This window comes from Cyanistes caeruleus, chromosome 15 (genome assembly GCF_971803275.1).
Source record: "Cyanistes caeruleus chromosome 15, bCyaCae1.hap1.1, whole genome shotgun sequence".
Lineage (NCBI taxonomy): Eukaryota > Metazoa > Chordata > Aves > Passeriformes > Paridae > Cyanistes > Cyanistes caeruleus.
Window position 1 is genome coordinate 8,343,241 of NC_141715.1, and position 17,024 is coordinate 8,360,264.

The 17,024-nt window shown below is 39.0% G+C and overlaps 1 protein-coding gene across 1 annotated transcript in view; it reads right to left on the reverse strand.

Annotated features, from left to right (window-relative positions):
- Window positions 1–17,024, reverse strand: part of SPOCK1 (SPARC (osteonectin), cwcv and kazal like domains proteoglycan 1) — a 274,227-nt gene that overhangs the window by 105,672 nt on the left and 151,531 nt on the right. The window contains exon 4 of the mRNA XM_086851450.1: window positions 10,666–10,780. Within this exon, the coding sequence (XP_086707576.1) occupies window positions 10,666–10,780 (115 nt within the window). The remainder of the gene's footprint in view (window positions 1–10,665; window positions 10,781–17,024) is intronic.

A 17,024-nucleotide genomic window follows, 5' to 3' on the forward strand; every position in this document is an offset into this window, starting at 1 on the left:
AGCAAAATATTTTGGTTTGATTTCTAATCATGTTTAGTACTGTCTCCATACAGAACTTTGAACAGACTGTACTTCGGTGGCTCATGTTGATAAATAATGTCATCTGTGATTCATTGGCTGAAGTAATCAGATACAAAATAACTAAACTGAAAATCTGTAACTAAAACTCTTGATAGGCTCTGGCAGAGCACTAAGGAGGCAATTGCAATTTGTTAATGAAAAGAGAATGATAGAAATTCAAATATTAAAGTAGCAGGAAGTAATAGATTAAAAGTTAATTTTGATAACAAAACATGCACCAAGTAAGAAAATGATTGATGCAAGAAGCTCCTTTTTATTGTTTTCATGTGCTGTTTCTTTCAAAAGAGTGCCATTAGATGGAACTGCATGGCTCTGAAAGGGATCAAACACCAAAGCCTATCTTTTTCAGTTTCATATTTTAGCTGACAGTCATGTCTTTGTTGTTAATCTAGTTTGGAACTAGCAAACCTCTGTGGAAATGTCTTCACAGTGTAAGTTTTTTGCAAGCTTTAACTCAAAAATGAAAGCTTGTTGATGAATTCCTTGGGGTGGTCTTAGATATGGTTTCATCATTTTTCTTAGTGAAGTTTTGTGTCTGAAATGAAGGATGTTGAAGGAGATGTGAAATTTAGCAGACCTCTGCTGGAAACCTCTCAGCTTTGGAGGGGCCAAAATTCCCCCCCAGCAGAGCCCTACAGGTGGGTAGGAAGCTGTGAATACTCAAGGCAAGAGCTGTAGAGCTGATGAGAATTTCAGCCTGTTGCTACTGGTGCCTCTCACTGCCAGGGAAAGGCTTGAGAAACAATAACTGGCAAAACAGTGCAAAGGTAAAATGAAGAACTGTTTTGCAAATAATAAAGATCAGTTTTTGATTGGTTTAAAAGCTGTTTGTGGAGTCTGCATCACACAAAAGACATGGCTGGAAAAAGCAGCAAACTGGCCAGCATCAAATGAAATGCAATATTTTTAAGGCCTAATTTGCAAATTTCTTACGAAGTATATTGTTTGTAATATTGACTGCAGCTGGAATATATAATGCCATTAACCAAAAGGCAGATTTTAAATGCTGCATATGTAACATTTTTTCCAATATAACAGGATGCTGGAAATTGAAGAAAAACTTTAATAAAATTCCTTTACTGTAAACATCAGTCCCAATCTTACAAAAGCATGGCTTTTATTAGCACTAAAAAGACTTCCACTGAACACATTCATGTCCTGAGGCTTCTACAGCAAAAGCCAGCAATAAATTTAGAATCTCCAGTAAACAGATTATTGTATAAACACAGAATAATTTTTGGTGCATTGGAGGTCATTTGTGAACATTAAATAGTAATTTATGACTGACTGTATTACTCAACAGATTTAAAATAGGGATAAAAAGCAAAAATACAGGCACATATTAAATATTACCACAAATTTGCTTCCAGCAATTCTATGGTCAAGATTTTTATAAAAAATACAAAGAAGGTGAGTCAGGAAATAAACCTTAACTTAGTGGGTTGTGGCAAACCTGAAAATATTGCAGATTCCAAGTTGTGTGAGGATAAATGTTGTCATAGAAAAGTCAGACAAACTGCTCAAGCAAAAATACACTCATGTGACCACCAGGGCCAGTGGTCAAATGTAGAGCTGTGGAACTGCCCTCTGTATCCCACATCCTCTTGTACCAACGTGTTTGTATTTTAATTGTAGTGATGGTGATCCATGAAGATTGACTGAAAAAGCATTGAAAATCCAAGAATTGTGAGGCTACTCCATATGCAAAGCCTAACAGCTTCTTAGAGAATGAGGATTCAGAGGCAGTGAATCCCTTCCAATTTTATTCATTTGTTCACTATTCATTTGTTGGCAAATCCCATGACATTTGCCAAGCAGATGACATTTATACCAATTACTGTTTCCATTTCTTGCTCACTTTAAAGTGAGCAAGAGGACCTTTAGAAACAACAAGAAAGCCAACATTCCTTACGCCATCAACAGCTCCCAGTCCAAGCCAGGAACACACAAATGCCATGGAGGAGGTGATGGAACTTTTAACTCTGCCTTCTTCCAGATACCCGGAGGGAAACAGGAACTTTTGGATGTTAACTTAGCTTTGGGTGGTGGCTCTTAAGAAGCTGATAAAAGCTGTGTCAAGAGGTTTATATATGACCAATTTGACAGTCTCTAAAAGAACTCACTGAGACAGTAAAACCATTGAAGAAAAAACACGATGTTGCCCTTATTTTACCTTTCATATATTTAGGTTTTCCTGCTGGCTTGTGTTTCCCATGAATCTGCTGCACAAACTTACATTCACACATTAACTTTCAGAAATGCATTTTCCATCATTATACATTAGCATACATATTAGTCAGAGCTCAAAGCTCTAAACACTGCATTTTATATATAGTTTATATATAATGCTGAACTAGGTATGGCACTTATTTCAAATTCTTCCCCTCCCCCCCACTTTTTCTTACCATGTTAATACAAAAATGTTTTACATTATAGAGAAAAGTAATTAGTGTGTGTTGCTATTAAGGATGAATCAAATACAGAATGTTATGCAGGAGTGCTTAAAGCAGCAAATTCCACATGTATTTACAATATATATCAATTTAGAGATCACAAAGCGTCAAAGCCAGAACTGTTCTCCAGAAAGCTCAGGTGAAAGCCCACCTGGAATGAGGACTTCCAAACTGCATTCATTCCACCAGGGTGAGGGAAGAATCATCAAAGGTTTAAAGCAGGCATGGATAGAACAGCCATTTAGAAAAGGGAATTAATTTAAAATATAAGGACTAAAATCTTAACATCTTTTTTGATGACTCAGAGTCACTGCAAAACCAAAGATCTAAAAAGAGTTTAAACAGCAAGAAGACAAAATGATAATTTTGGGTTTCTTTCTTTACTGATCTCAGTAGCCAAACCAAATGATCTCTGCTACAAAGGAAAACTGAAACAGACAAGAGGAAATCCTTTTTAAGAGAGCTTAATTTATAAGAAAAGACTATGAAAATTTTCCAAATCTAGCAAAACCACAAAAGGGCATTATTTAAAAAGAAATACTGAGAAACCATTTAGGGAAACACCAAGTTTTAGCTGGATTTGAATAACCTTAGGCCAGATATTAGCAGGTTTCCAGCAAGAAAGGTTTAGATGTTCAGGATTCATCCAAATGGTGTACAGGAGGCAAAAAACCTTATTATCTTTAAGATAGAACTTGATAGGCTTATGAAAAAGTTTATTTTATACTTTTGCAGAGGGATTAAGACTTAATGATCCAAGAAGTCACTTCTAGTCCATTTTTATGTACTGCTAAAAGTGTACAACTAGAAATATTGAGAGCAGGAACATTACAAAGAGGTATTCAACCCATTCAGTAATTGTATCTTTAAATGCAAAAACTATTTATAAATGTTAATTAAAGTGCAGGAAAAAAAGTAGTTATTTTCTCATTCTGTTCAATATCAAAACGTTCTGATGATAGCAGAGGTACCCAGAAGTATTCAGGTGGTTTCAATGAGTGCTCTGAAAGTGGTCTAAAAGGAGCAATGCAGCAGGAGATTGTCTCAATGCCCATTGTGTTTCCTTTGTGCTTGCAGCAGCCTCAGGGGACAGCAGAGCAGGGTGAGACAGGAGCTGCAGGGTAAAATCCAACGGCCTCAGTAGTGAGATGTTCACCCAGCAGCCTGGTGCTTGGTGGCTGTGAGGAAAACACCCTAAATCCCCTGCTGACAGCAAGAACAAGTTCATGTCTTGGCATGGCCAGTGCAGACAGGGATGAGGACACACTAAAATCTGTTATTAAAAGATCTGTCCATTACCATATATTTCAAAAATTGCATTCAAGAAGAGCCCATCACCTTGCACTTCTCTAATGAGGGCTAAAGCTGATGGAGCATGAACCAGAGAAACAAGCAGAGTGGCTAACTGGCCTTAGGATGCAGAAAGTCCAGGCTGTTGGTGACAACCTTGTGCAATTCCCATGGGAGATGTCTGTGCTCTGCCTGACCATGGTTTTTCACGTGTACATTTTTCTGTAGAAGTTTGGAAATTCATGGAAAAAGCAAAATGCATGGTGTAAAATTTGGGCTCTTTTTGCTTTGAGTCAGTAATTTAATCTGAATTCAGTTTTAAAGATGACTGCAGTACTTAAAGTCAGGGAAGGATCTTTTGTAAGTTTATGAATTGTTCAGGGGTCTTTTACCTCTGAGTTTTCAAATATACCAAAGTTAAAAATATACCTACTGCTTGGGAAAACCAGAAAACAGCCTAAAAGGAACATGAATTCTCATCTGTTGAGAGGACAGACCATAGCCAGCTTCCTCCAGAAAGGAATCAACTGGAGGATTTTTGTGCAGAAACCCTTGGCAGCAAGTAGGTCACTGAAGGCTCGGAACTGAATGAGCTCATATCATGGTGTCAGATGAAAGCCAGTCCCTCCACAGCCTCTCCACATGGTCTCTTTAGTTAAAAGCAATTTAATGTAGGAAGAGCTGAAACTGAGAAATGGACCACTTTGAGAGGGAGACCTACACTTTACAAATGATCCTGTTCAGTAGAGTAATATCTGCTTTTAAAACCAGTGAGTGCTGTTCTAATATTCAAGCATCCTTGGAGCGAATCCTGGGCAGTTACTGATGGAGACTGTCTTGGAGGAAAAAGCTATTAACCTTTGGGAGTTCATGCTTAGATCATAATTTTCATAATCAAAATTTTAGAAATAACTGTAATGGGGAATAAAGGATAGTGCCAGACTCTTATGCTGTTCTTTCTTAATAATCAGTGGTTCCCTTGAGCACTTATAGATTGATGGCACATCACACCACATGCTGTCTTATTAAAAAGCAACTTGGACTCCATAGCAAAACAAACATTCCTTACTTCCATGTATCTGTTACTTATCTGTTGCAAAATCTGAAGCTCTTGTGCTGTAGCAGAGGTACCTTTGTTGTCAGGAAATCTGGAGATGAAATACTTTTAAAAGCTTTCAAGTTTTCTCCAAGGACTTGCACACACCCCTTGCACATCACATTATCTACTGCACCTGGCTGTGACCTCAAAATCTCTCCTTGATTTTCCTGCTTCTCATTTCTCTTTCTGGACAAACAGCATGAACCACAGTTAAACTGTGCAATGTACCATGAGGGATTGGATATTAGTAAGAATAACAGTCTTTACAGAGTAATGCACTAGAGTTAACAACTTGCAAAAAAATACAAAAACCAACAAACATTTACTCAATCCTGTTCATGTCTAGAACTTTCATTCACTGAGGATTAAAGTAACTCTTCATGATTCTATCAGAGCTAACCTTGGGAATAATAAACCTAAATTCTGGCAATTTCTCCAGTACAATAGCTTTGTTTGAAAGAAACTTAATGCAATCTGTCTGGTCTTTTGATTGTGTGTTTAATCAAGTATTTCAATGCTCTTTCTTCTGAAGCAAAAATGTATGCCAGCAGATTAATCAATACTCAGCACTAGAGGTGGATAAAAAGTTTTTCATAAAAACATTATTTTTCTTTTGTTTTTCCCCCCCCAGGAAAAGTCAGATTTAGAGAGTTCAAATCAGTTTGCAGTTACGTGTAAATATTGTTGTATTGTTACTGGGGAAAAAATCTAACCTATTTGAAATGGCTTTCTTTTATAATAAAACAATGGTCAAAAGATTTTCTTTTGACTCTAAACTGTGCAGTTTTCTTCCCTTAATTCTGAAAACATTAATCAGCAAAATTCATTTGATGCTCGTAAATAAATCGGCAGTAAAAATTAACTCATAACTGTGAATTCATCACAGAATTTACCAAGACCACCAGAGATGTGAAAAATAACTATATTTATGAGGTTTAGGTTGGCTATCAGGAAAGGTTTGGGCACTAGAACAGGCTCCCTAGAGAAGTGGTCACAGCATCAAGCCTGACAGAGTTAAAGGAGCATTTGGACAATTCTCTCAGGCACATGGTGGGATTCTTGGGGTGTCCTGTGCAGGTCTGGGAGCAAGACTCGATGCTTGTGATGCATCCCTTCCAACTCAGCATATTCTGTGATTCTGTGATTCTATGATTCATCTAAGTACCCTTTGGGCTATGCTTTATTTTCCCCTCAACTGTACATAATACACAAATGAACAACAATTATTTTCTGAATCAGCTTTAAAAGGAACAAGAGAAAAGAGCTTTGAACACAGCAAGGTTAACTGGGGAACCAACTGATGGTGTTAGTTGATGCAAAGATAATTAATCATCGCCCAAGCTTGCTTCTCCTATGGATTTCTCGCCTACTCAGGCTTTGATAAACATTACCACATAAATCAGGCAGAATTAAATGAGCTTAGGACCAAGCCCTCCATGACATCAGTCATGGCACTGGGAATGTGGGAGTCAGGTTTTCAGCACAGGAAGCTGTAACCCCCAGAGGAACCCTTGGTGTTAAGCCAACCCCTCATCAGCATTTAGCAGTGAAGCAAACAAGAGAAAACAGAGGCAGGCACAAGTCAGAGAGAACAGCAAAACAACAGGGTTGGGTTTCTAGGCCCTATTTTAGCACCTTTTAAAAAAGGTGATTGTTGATGTAATCATAGACATTGAGGAATAGCACTGTTTCAAATCCTTGCTTATGTGCACAACTTTTCAGTAAATCCCTAAAAGTGCATTTGCTGTGGTCAGAGATTTTTCTGTAATGCTCCCAGCAGTCCTCCAAAGCAGGTGGGTCACTGAAGTCCTGGCAGTGATTGCTTTGCCTCCCCCTTTTGGATACAATTTAAAGCACTCGCTGAAAAACCAGATCAATGCTACAAAAATGCTCTATTTCACTTATGGGGATGTTTTACTTGACTTGTTTTGAGCAGGGTCCTTCCTAACCAGAAATGGTGTATCAGCTGCAAGATTTGCAAAGAAAGAGAGAGAGATTTGTCTGCTCCTTGAGGATAAGTATAGCTGCCAACACTGCCATGCTGGTCAGACTGAGGTTTTGACACGTAATTTAGAAGAACAGATGTTTTATCTGGGAACTTGTCCAGACCTTAAAAAAAAACAAACAAGTGAGAAACTCAGTAGTAGACTCTTTTGTCAGCAGCATTATCCTTAAAAGTACTGAAGAAATAGTGAGTAAACAGCTGGATTTCTAAGACACAGCAGAGAAGCAGAGAAGATGTGTGATTATCTTTGTGAGTGACTTACATGGCAGTGATGAACTAATTGGTCATTGCTGGCCAAATGGACTGAACAAAGCTGTAAAGCCTGGACATGTTAATATGTCCATTATTTTCATATCAATCCTCTCTCATTCTGTTATTTTGAAAAGAGCCCAAGAGTGACATCTTTCCTTCCCATCCGCTGCACTATCAGCACCAGCAGAGACAAATGGCTTAAAGAATTATGGGACTGAGAATGCATGAGACAACTTTGAGAGATATTAACTACTGCATTTCATGCAAATCTGAACTAATAAAGACTTTTCCTCATAGATGTCCAAATTGAAAGGGGTTTTAATCCACCCAAAAGATTTCATAAGACTCTATCATTAGTACAAGGACTATTAAGCATATAAGAAGGTATCTCCAAATTCATCTTTTTCTCACTCTTAAATCACAACACAGTCTTGCCTTTTCTGTAAATGAACTGTCCAATTTGTACTGTAAACGCCTTAGAGGATGTGCTGACAAAACTCTGTTATCTGTCTGGAATACCTCTCTGACATCTTATCTTCTGCCTTAACTTCTGAAGTACTAACAGCTTACTAGAAAAATTAGTTGGTTAATGCCCATGGAGAAAGACAAAAAAATTAATAAACTACCCAGTGGTTTTCCCTTGTTATTGTCTGGGTTCTCCCACAGTTCTGCTTGTGATAGGCCCTTCAAGATAATACATACAAATAAAACACAAACAATTAACATGGCTAAATATACCAACAGGAATCCAAATGATGCTATTTTACAAAGTTCCCTTTGGGCTATGCCCTTTTCCCTGAATTGTACATAATAATCAAATGAAAACCAATTATTTTCAGAATCAGTATGAAAAGGAACAAGAGAATGGAGAAAAATCTATGAACACAGCAAGGTTAATTGGGGAACCAACTGTTTGTATCTGTAGATCTAAAGGGCAGAGGGTTGGAATTTGGTAATCTTTAAGGTCCCTTCCAACCCAAACCATTCCATGATTCAACACCCAGGGCTGCACACAAGGTGACTGTGGAGGGGAGGAGGAGCAGAGAAGGAGGAGATTGCAGATGTTGAACAGGAGAGGCCAGACTGCCCCTGGGGCAGGGTCTGAGCAGCTTAAATAACACATTTCCATGCAACTCCATTTTCTACACTGCTACCGAGCTCCTGCAGTGGTTTAAAAAATAGTCATTCCAGCAGAAAGGAAATGAAATAGGAATGGCATCGTACTGGCACTGGTGATTTCAGAGTTTGCAACAATATGCCTGGAAAATCACAGCTCTCCAGCCAGACCAGCACAGCTGTGTCTGGGAGGCTCAGCAATAACAAAGGTGTTGCTCTCCACTACTTTTTGCTGAGCCTACACACTGTGTAAAGCCACTGCAGCAAGTTGATAATGATGCATGAAATGGAAAATCCTCCTGAGCACACCCAAAAGCACCGTGGATGTGCGAAACAATCCTAACAGCACCGTGTTATTTGGTAATTGTTACTACATGTGCCCACACTAATATATTCAGATTTTTGCTGGTTTTAAATAGGTACAACTCCACCCCTTTTAATGTGTTTACTCCTGATTAACACAGCATTTAATATGCCTGGAGCTGAGGCACATAAAAACCAGAATGCTGTGGGACTAAAGATGAAAACCTTCAGGGGGTACACTCCACTGATTCAAATCAACAGAATTTGCCCTGGTTACTTCCCTCCTTGACCTATCTACCCTCTGAGGCCAGGGTAGCAGGGTACCTGGAGAATAAACCACTAATAAAACCAGTGTGGGGTTATAGTGCCACTGTCATACATCAGCAGTAGTTCTTTCAGCATTGCAAAACTTGCTGGAAATTGGAGAATTTTCAAAGTTTTCAGTACTTTTCAATTCATCTCCATAGTCACAGTGTTACTCAAAGCTTTGCTGAAACAGCTGCAGGCAGTGGAGAAATCATAGAGAGATCACATGAAATGCAGCCTGGTTTCTGCAAAGAAAAGATATTCAGTTCTTCTGCGCCATTCTTCTGAACATTTTGACTACTTTGGAGACATTAAATACTGGAAATAGCTCAGAAAGCATTTGGCTCAACATCTATGTCTGTATATCATAAGGACCACTGTATAATGCAAGGATTTAAACCAGGTTTCAATCCATCCTAACTAGAAACTACAAGCTACATAATGCCATAAATATCATTAGAATGTAAGCACTACACATAGCAGACTCCTAACTTCCTTCCATGGATCATTCCATACTGAAAACCAGATATTGAACACACTGCCTCGTGCACATTACACCATTAACTTCGTATTATCAATCAAAGACAAATTTTTCTTACAGGATTAGCTTCCTCAACCAGGTGACAGTGAGATAAGATGAGAGGTTATCCATGGGAACCAGATCATCCTGAATTTGGTTTGGCTTAAACAGTTGTTAAACTACAATATTGGCTGACAACAACATTTGGGGACCTGAGCTGTGTTACAGCAATTTTTTAATTCTGTACTAAACAGAGAGAGAAACTGAAGAGCAGTCCCCAGATTTATCACTCAAACATAATAAAAGCAAGACAATGTATTTTCCTTAAAGTGCAGTCCAAGCATTTAGAGTTGCTCATTACAGCAGTACACAATTTATTCTGTTACAGATATGTTGCCAAGTGGAGGGGCTGATTAATTCTGGGTCTTGACTCATGCCCTGGAGATACTCAACTCTAGTTTCTCTACTGGTTCTACTGGTTCTACTACATCTCCTTTCAAAATAGGGAGAAGTTTGGTTTTTTCCTCAACATTTGTTTATAAATTTCTCAATTCTTGGTTGTAATATATCTCAACCCATTATCAATAGGCTTCTCTTCTTTTATTTGTAGCTCCTCTCTATGAAGTTCTGTGGTCTAATTTGAACATCCTGGCCTTGTAACATATTAGCTAGTTCATTTGCTCTTAATTCAGTCATTCAGCAATCTGACCTGGCGATTTCTGTAGTTAGGTGACTTCTCAAGGAGCTGCTCTATAAAATTTCACCAACACTTTTCAGCCCTTTAGCAAACGTAGGCAGAGGTTTTATATATTTATATATTTTGAATCTTTAATAATCTCCTGTTAATTACTTCTAATTAAGTTACTTGAACTGTAAATATTCCTGGCACAATGTTTTCATATTTAATGTTTTCAGTTTTTAAAATATGCATAATTACTTCTCTCTGGGGGGAGAAAATCCCTCCCAGAACTGGCAAAGAATTCTGCAATCCACACCACAGGATGCAGCATGTTCTGGGTCATCTTTTTTAAAAAAGCCTCAGTTATAAATATAAAACTTCTGTTTGTCTCTTTTTTTTTTTTTTTAGCAGAAATGAAAGGAATATTGTAAAATTAAGAGGAATATTGTAAAATTAAGAGGTTTTAAATATTAATTTTGGAGTTTTCTCATTTTACTTCTTCTCCCACACTGGATGTCTGTGACAGACACAAAAGGCTGAAGCAAGGGAACGTTTCCTCACCTGTGCACCAGCTGCTTGCGGCTGACACAGATCGCGGTCTCGTAGTCGTGGGTGACACACACTTTGTGTGGGCTGCACTTCACCTTCAGGCAGGGATCTTTGGATGGATCAAGGGCTATAAAAAAATCAAACATATTAAAAAAAGAAAGTGAGAAATGCAAGCAGAGCTCTTGGCAGGCACAGGACAGGTTAGAATGAACACTCCCACGTGTGAGTAAACAAATACTTTGAAGTTCTGTCACACTGTTTATTTCACACAAAAAGCTATGTTTGGATAAAATGTACTCAATAACAAAATGACCAGTATTTTAGAAGTTAACTATTAACTGATATAATGCAGAATGCTAATAAATTTAACTTCATAGATGCTGTAAAACAGGCATTTTAGAGATTATTTTTAATTTTTACAGCTAAGCATCCCCTGTATTTAAAATGCTTGACTAGAAAAGCAGTAATAACAACAAAATAATCCTGGCTTTTATTCAACAACCTGCACCACCAGCACTGTTGTCAGAGCTGGGATTAGACAGCACGATGAGTTGCCATCTCAGAGCAAATATGTCCAGGCTCTTGTCCCATTTGAAAGGTACCTGCCTAAATTCATTCTTCTACAAAAGAAGGTTTCTAAAAAGCAGCAATAAAACATTTTCTGCCAAGACGAATTACAAGAATTCAAAATATAGTTATGTGAACACATCAGTAGGGAAGTCTCTGCCATACCAGTTACACAGAGAAATTTCACTTTGTTTGAGAAGTGATTTTTACAGAAGCTCTTTTTGGATGTTCTGTTGCCATGGATTTGACTTCCTGTTCCTCTTCAGTGTCTTTAAATCCCATTTTTACTCTCTCATCCCTCCTCACGTCTTGGTCCATTCTTGGAAATGGGCAACTCTTGATTTACTTTTGGGGATGGTATAAAGCTCTTACTTTATGATAACCACTTCCCATTTCTACTGAATAATCAGAGAAACTTTCAAAGGAGAACATTTGAAGTGGAAGAAGTTTCAGTTTGCTCTGTACCAGATTTTTCTGAGAGCAAATATATTTCCAACAAGCAGAGGATTCGTCTGTTTTCCTTCGGGTCTGAAGAGCTGCAGCTGTTCTGTGCTAGGTTAAACAGCCACAGCTACAAGCTCCTGCCACATTAACACCCATTACACATTTGTGATGGGCAATTAAGCTTCACTAGTGCATATGTATTTACTGCAATGCCTTTGGTGCAAGACGGGGAAATCATAAAAACAAAGCAAAAGTGTTAAAAGCTTTTTCTTTTAAACCATTAAAACTGATAGAAGAGGTGAAGTGAACAAGGAAGGAGAAAGGACCATCTGTTTCCTATGCAATAAACAATAAGGCAGCAACATTCATGTGTTGCCATTAGGAAAATACACAGGCAGTGTTTGAGGGGCCAGGGTCTGTCCCATTGGAAAGACCAAAGGCTGTCAAAGCTCTTCAGGGATGTTTTGCTGTTGCCTTTTGGTGTCTTTTTTAAACCAGACAGATGAGAAGTATCTGATTCCCTGCCCTTTACATTCCCAGAACACAAACAGTGAGAGACACCTTCTTAATCCTTTTACTTCACTCTCACTGGAGACTGAGTTAAGGACTGAGGCAGATCTTTGACAGGGATTTAAATGGCAAGCCACAGTTTCCTCAGCTGGCTGTCTACCTGGATATTCTTAAACTGCAAACCAGTGAAACACCCTCCTTCTGCAAAGCCTTTAATGACTGAGCACCACTTGGAGTGTGCAGGGTCACCACATCATCGTTTCAGAGGCTGAGGTAATTCAAAGGTCACACCCACACACAAATTTAATGACCAGAACTTTTGCTCACTTGCAGCTGGCCTTGCTCTGTTGCTGGAGCCCATGCACATTGTTTTCTTTTGCTGGTGACACATCCTTGATGCAAAATGCTGCATCAACAAAAATCCCTGTGCAAACTGGCTGGCAGCCCAGGGCTCAGAGCTGCCAGGAGCACTGGGCTGCTGGTGAGTACAGCCTGGCCTTGTGCTCAGTGTTCTATCAGCCAAAACCTGAGGAGTGGGGATGTTGGTTTAGCCTGGAAAGTCAATACTACTTTGGCATGAAGAAGGAGCAAAATTTAAGCCCACATGGTCTATGTGAAATCATGAACAGCTACAATACTTAACATTTTTTCACAGTAAAATTTACTCTTAATTGGTGAATCCATTCCAGGAACTATTTAGGTCTTCCAAGGCAATAAAAATACATGCAGCTCTGAAATAGCATCACACTACACATTTCTGGTAAAAATAAGATGACTTTCAAATATTTTGCAGCTTAAAAATTTTTTATCCAGAAAGAAAAAACACTGTTGAATAATCATCAGGAAGGAAAACAATGGGAAAAGATGTGGTTGGAAATCCTAGCCACCATTTCCTTACAAATCAGGCCTCAACTTTCTATGCCTCGACTTGTTTCTAAAATCTGAGAACAATAATAATGTTGACAAAAATAAATAAAGCAACTGATGTATTGGGTGAATTACTCTGGGATACAGTGTCAAAGGCCTTGCTGAAATCCAAATAGACAACATCCACAGCCTTTTCTGCACCCACCAGGTGGGTCACCTGGTCATAAAAGGAAACCAGGTTTGTCAAACATGACCTACCTCTCCTAAACCCACACTGGCTGGGTCTGATGCCCTGGCCATCCTGCACATGCTGCATGATGACACTCAGCATAAACAGTTCCATTACCTCACCAGGTACTGAGGTCAGGCTGACTGGCCTATAATCACCAGGATCCTCCTTCCCACCCTTTTTGTGAATGGGTGTCACTTTGTTCAGCTTCCTGTCATCTGGAACCTCACCAGTGAGCCAGGACTGCTGGTAAATGATGGAGAGCAGCTTTGCAAGCTCATCTGCCAGCTCCCTCATCACCCTGGGATGGATCCCATCTGGGCCCATAGATTTATGAACATCCAAGTGGCTCAGCAGTTCTCTGGCTACCTCCAAGGAATGCCTGTCAAGGAGCAGAATGGTCCTGGATAGCAGGGGGACCATTCTGCTCCTTGACACCATCTACCAACCCAGGAGGACACCTGTCCTCAGGACAAGCAATCTTCCCACTAAAGACTGAGGCAAAGAAGACGTGAGGCACTTCCACCTTCTCCTCATCTGCAGTTACTGAGGTTCTCTCTCATCCAATAAGGAACAAAGGTTGGTCTTACCCTTCCTTATTACTATTAATATATTTGTAAAAACATTTTTTATAATCCTTCACAAAAGTTGCCAAATTAAGTTCAAACTGAGCTTTGGCCTCCTTAATTCTTTTCCTACATGCCCTATCAACCCCCTTAAATACTTCCTCCTTCCAAAGATGATACATCCTTTTTTTATTACTAAATTCCTTCGAAGCCTCATTGCCCATCCAGGCTGGACCTCTGCCTCGTCGACTTGTCTTTCTGCACACAGGGACAGTCTGTTCCTGTGCCCTCAAGATCTGTGTTTTGAAGCACACCCACCTTTTCTGAACTCCTTTGTTTTTAAGGGCTGCTTCCCAAGGAACTCACTGAATAAGTCTCCTAAATAGGACAAAGTCTGGCCTCTGGAAGTCCAATGTAAAAGTCCTATTGATGCTCCTCCCGATTTCACCAAATATTGAGAACTCTATAATTTCATGATCACTATTCCCCAAGCAGCCTCCAACCGCCACATCTCCCACCAGTAGATCTCTATTTGCAAACAACAGGTCAAACATAGTCCCTCCCCTGCTGGGCTCACCCACCAGCTGTGACAAAAAGTTGTCTTCCATACACTCTAAGAGGTTCCTGGACTGCCTCTTTTCTGCTGTATTTAGTTCCCAGCAGATATCTGGGAGGTTAAAGTCACCTACAAGAACAAGGGCTGGTGATCCTGAAACATTCCCCAGCTGCTTATAGAATAAGTTGTCCACATCTTCTTCCTGCAAACAAACAAACTGCCAGCAGGATGTCAGTCTTGTTGGCTTTCCCCTTAATTCTTACCCATAAGCATTCAGCTTCATCATTAGTTTCAACACCCCTGTCATCAAAAACCTCCCTAATATAAAGGGCCAGTGGTGGAACACCTCATGAAAACCCTTAAATGTGACACATAATAGAAGCATCATTTATTATTCATTATGAACAGTCCTTACATGCTGTTCAAAACAGCAGTTTATTAAATACAAGCCAAACTGAACTTTGTCAGAAGACAGCAAAAACCCCATGATGTGGATTTTTATTTCTGGAGATTTTTTTCCCACTTATGCAGAATGCATGATCCATATGAACATAAGACCTCAAAGTAGGGATTTATATGTCTGCAAAGTTCTTCAACATGTTAAATACATTTGGAAGGTTGTTCTACTGCTAAGCAACACAAGCCCTAAGGAGAGCTTGTAATAAGAAACAATTTCTGAAATATGCTAATCAAAGATCATGCTTTGTTAGTCAGATTTCTACATGACTGGGAGCAGATGCTCATCACTGGAAGAAGAACACACCCTTGGGACTAAGATGAAACATAACAACCACATTTATCATTACAGTTCTTTTTGTCCTAAAGCAATGAGTATGAACTCTTTGGAAATGAAGAGCTAAAAGTACAAATAAATAAATAAAGTGAGAAGAAGATGTTACTTTATCAGCTTGAAAGGAGAACTACAGCCATAGTGGTTTTTAGCCATTCTCTGTGTCAGGGAGTCTGCACTCAGCTCTGGCTGCACAGTAATAACAAAAATACCTAAGCTCAGCTTTGAGATGTGAACATATTTCCACTTTTTGTTTAGGCTGAGTCTGAAGGTGAAACTGATATGATTAATTACTTTAGAGTGGCTGAGCATGCATTCAATATTTATATAGGGAGATGTGTGCCCAGCCAGTACTGGAATTAAATATTTCACTTGGACAAAAATTCTTTGATGAAAACCCACTTCATCCTCCCTATCATTTTCTGAACCCAGGCCCCATGGTTTCCTGTTCTGAGCATTTCCCATGGATACTGGGTCTCCAAGGGAAGGATCCATCCCAGGAGGCAGCTGACCTAAATATAGTACTGGACATCTCAGTATAATAATTTTCCAAAGATTTTTATCTTGGAAAAATTTAGGAAATTAGAAACGTACCATCTTGTCTCATGAATCTCACTTTTCCTCACTTCACACCCAGAGGTTTCTGCTGCTGACAGTTGCTTTCTGGAAAGCTGTCCTGGTACTCAGAACTGAGAAATCTCTGAATTAACAGTGCAAGGGGACAAGTAAGTAGAGGTGCAGAATTCCTTGTCCTTTAGCATTTTTTTTTTTTCCCCTAGCTTTTATTATGCAGGTCAACCTAAGTTCTCTCTTAAAACTATAAATCTTCTATGGTAATCTCAGAGAGAGACCAAAATAATTGGTAGGTGGTAAGCACAGGGACTGCAGGATTGCCTCAGCCTCCTAAAACCCTCCTGATGATATGGTGACATTGTTTTCCAATACCATAAGGTCTACAAACACCAGCTGCATCCCAAATCTCTTTCTGTCCCAGCTCCACGCAGCAGACCAGAGAACTTTCCCTCTCTCCTCCTTGCACCATTCACCAGAGCTGTGGATTTGCAATATAAATCAGTGTTGGACAAAGACCTACCAACAGTGTTTGAGATACTTTCCTATTACATTTCATGTTTTTATTTATTACCACAATAAAAAAAGACTTATGACTTGCAGGAAGATGTTAGTTCAGCCAATGGCAGTACAGGGGGAAGTTGCTCTGTAAGGATGTAGCACCATATGCTGTATCAGTGGGTCACCGTGTTAATCACAACAGAGCGAATTTGCTTTTCACACATTTGACTTTAAAAGGGTGATAACAAATAAATACTTTCAGTGTCTCACAGCAATGGATGTGTAATCCTGCAGAAACTGTACAACTAGTTCACAACAAGATTTATGAGCTTGATTCTGTTTTTATGACCATTCCTTAGGGGGAAGAGAGTATTTTCAAAATGTAGCTGTTTAGTGAAACTGAAATGAACTGCACAATCAAAAATAAACGGTGTTATGTAAATACTGGGGGGTTTGTTTTTAAAATTGCCTGCCAATAAGTACTATGATCACTCAATGACAAAATACTCCTGCATAATGCAACGTCAAGAGCAGCTGCTTTTATGCAGCTTTTGGAACGGTTCTGACTATATAAGAAAAGAACATCTGCTGGGAGAGGTATGATGAAAGGAAAACGAGACCTGCTGTCTTCAATGCAAAGATCCTACTGTGTATTTTAATACAAAAGAGATTGATAATAAAACGAAGTCATTTAATTAAATGATGCATTAAATTGTATGTGTGCATTTCTATATTATTATGCATTGCTTGATTCCAGTTATACTCCACAAG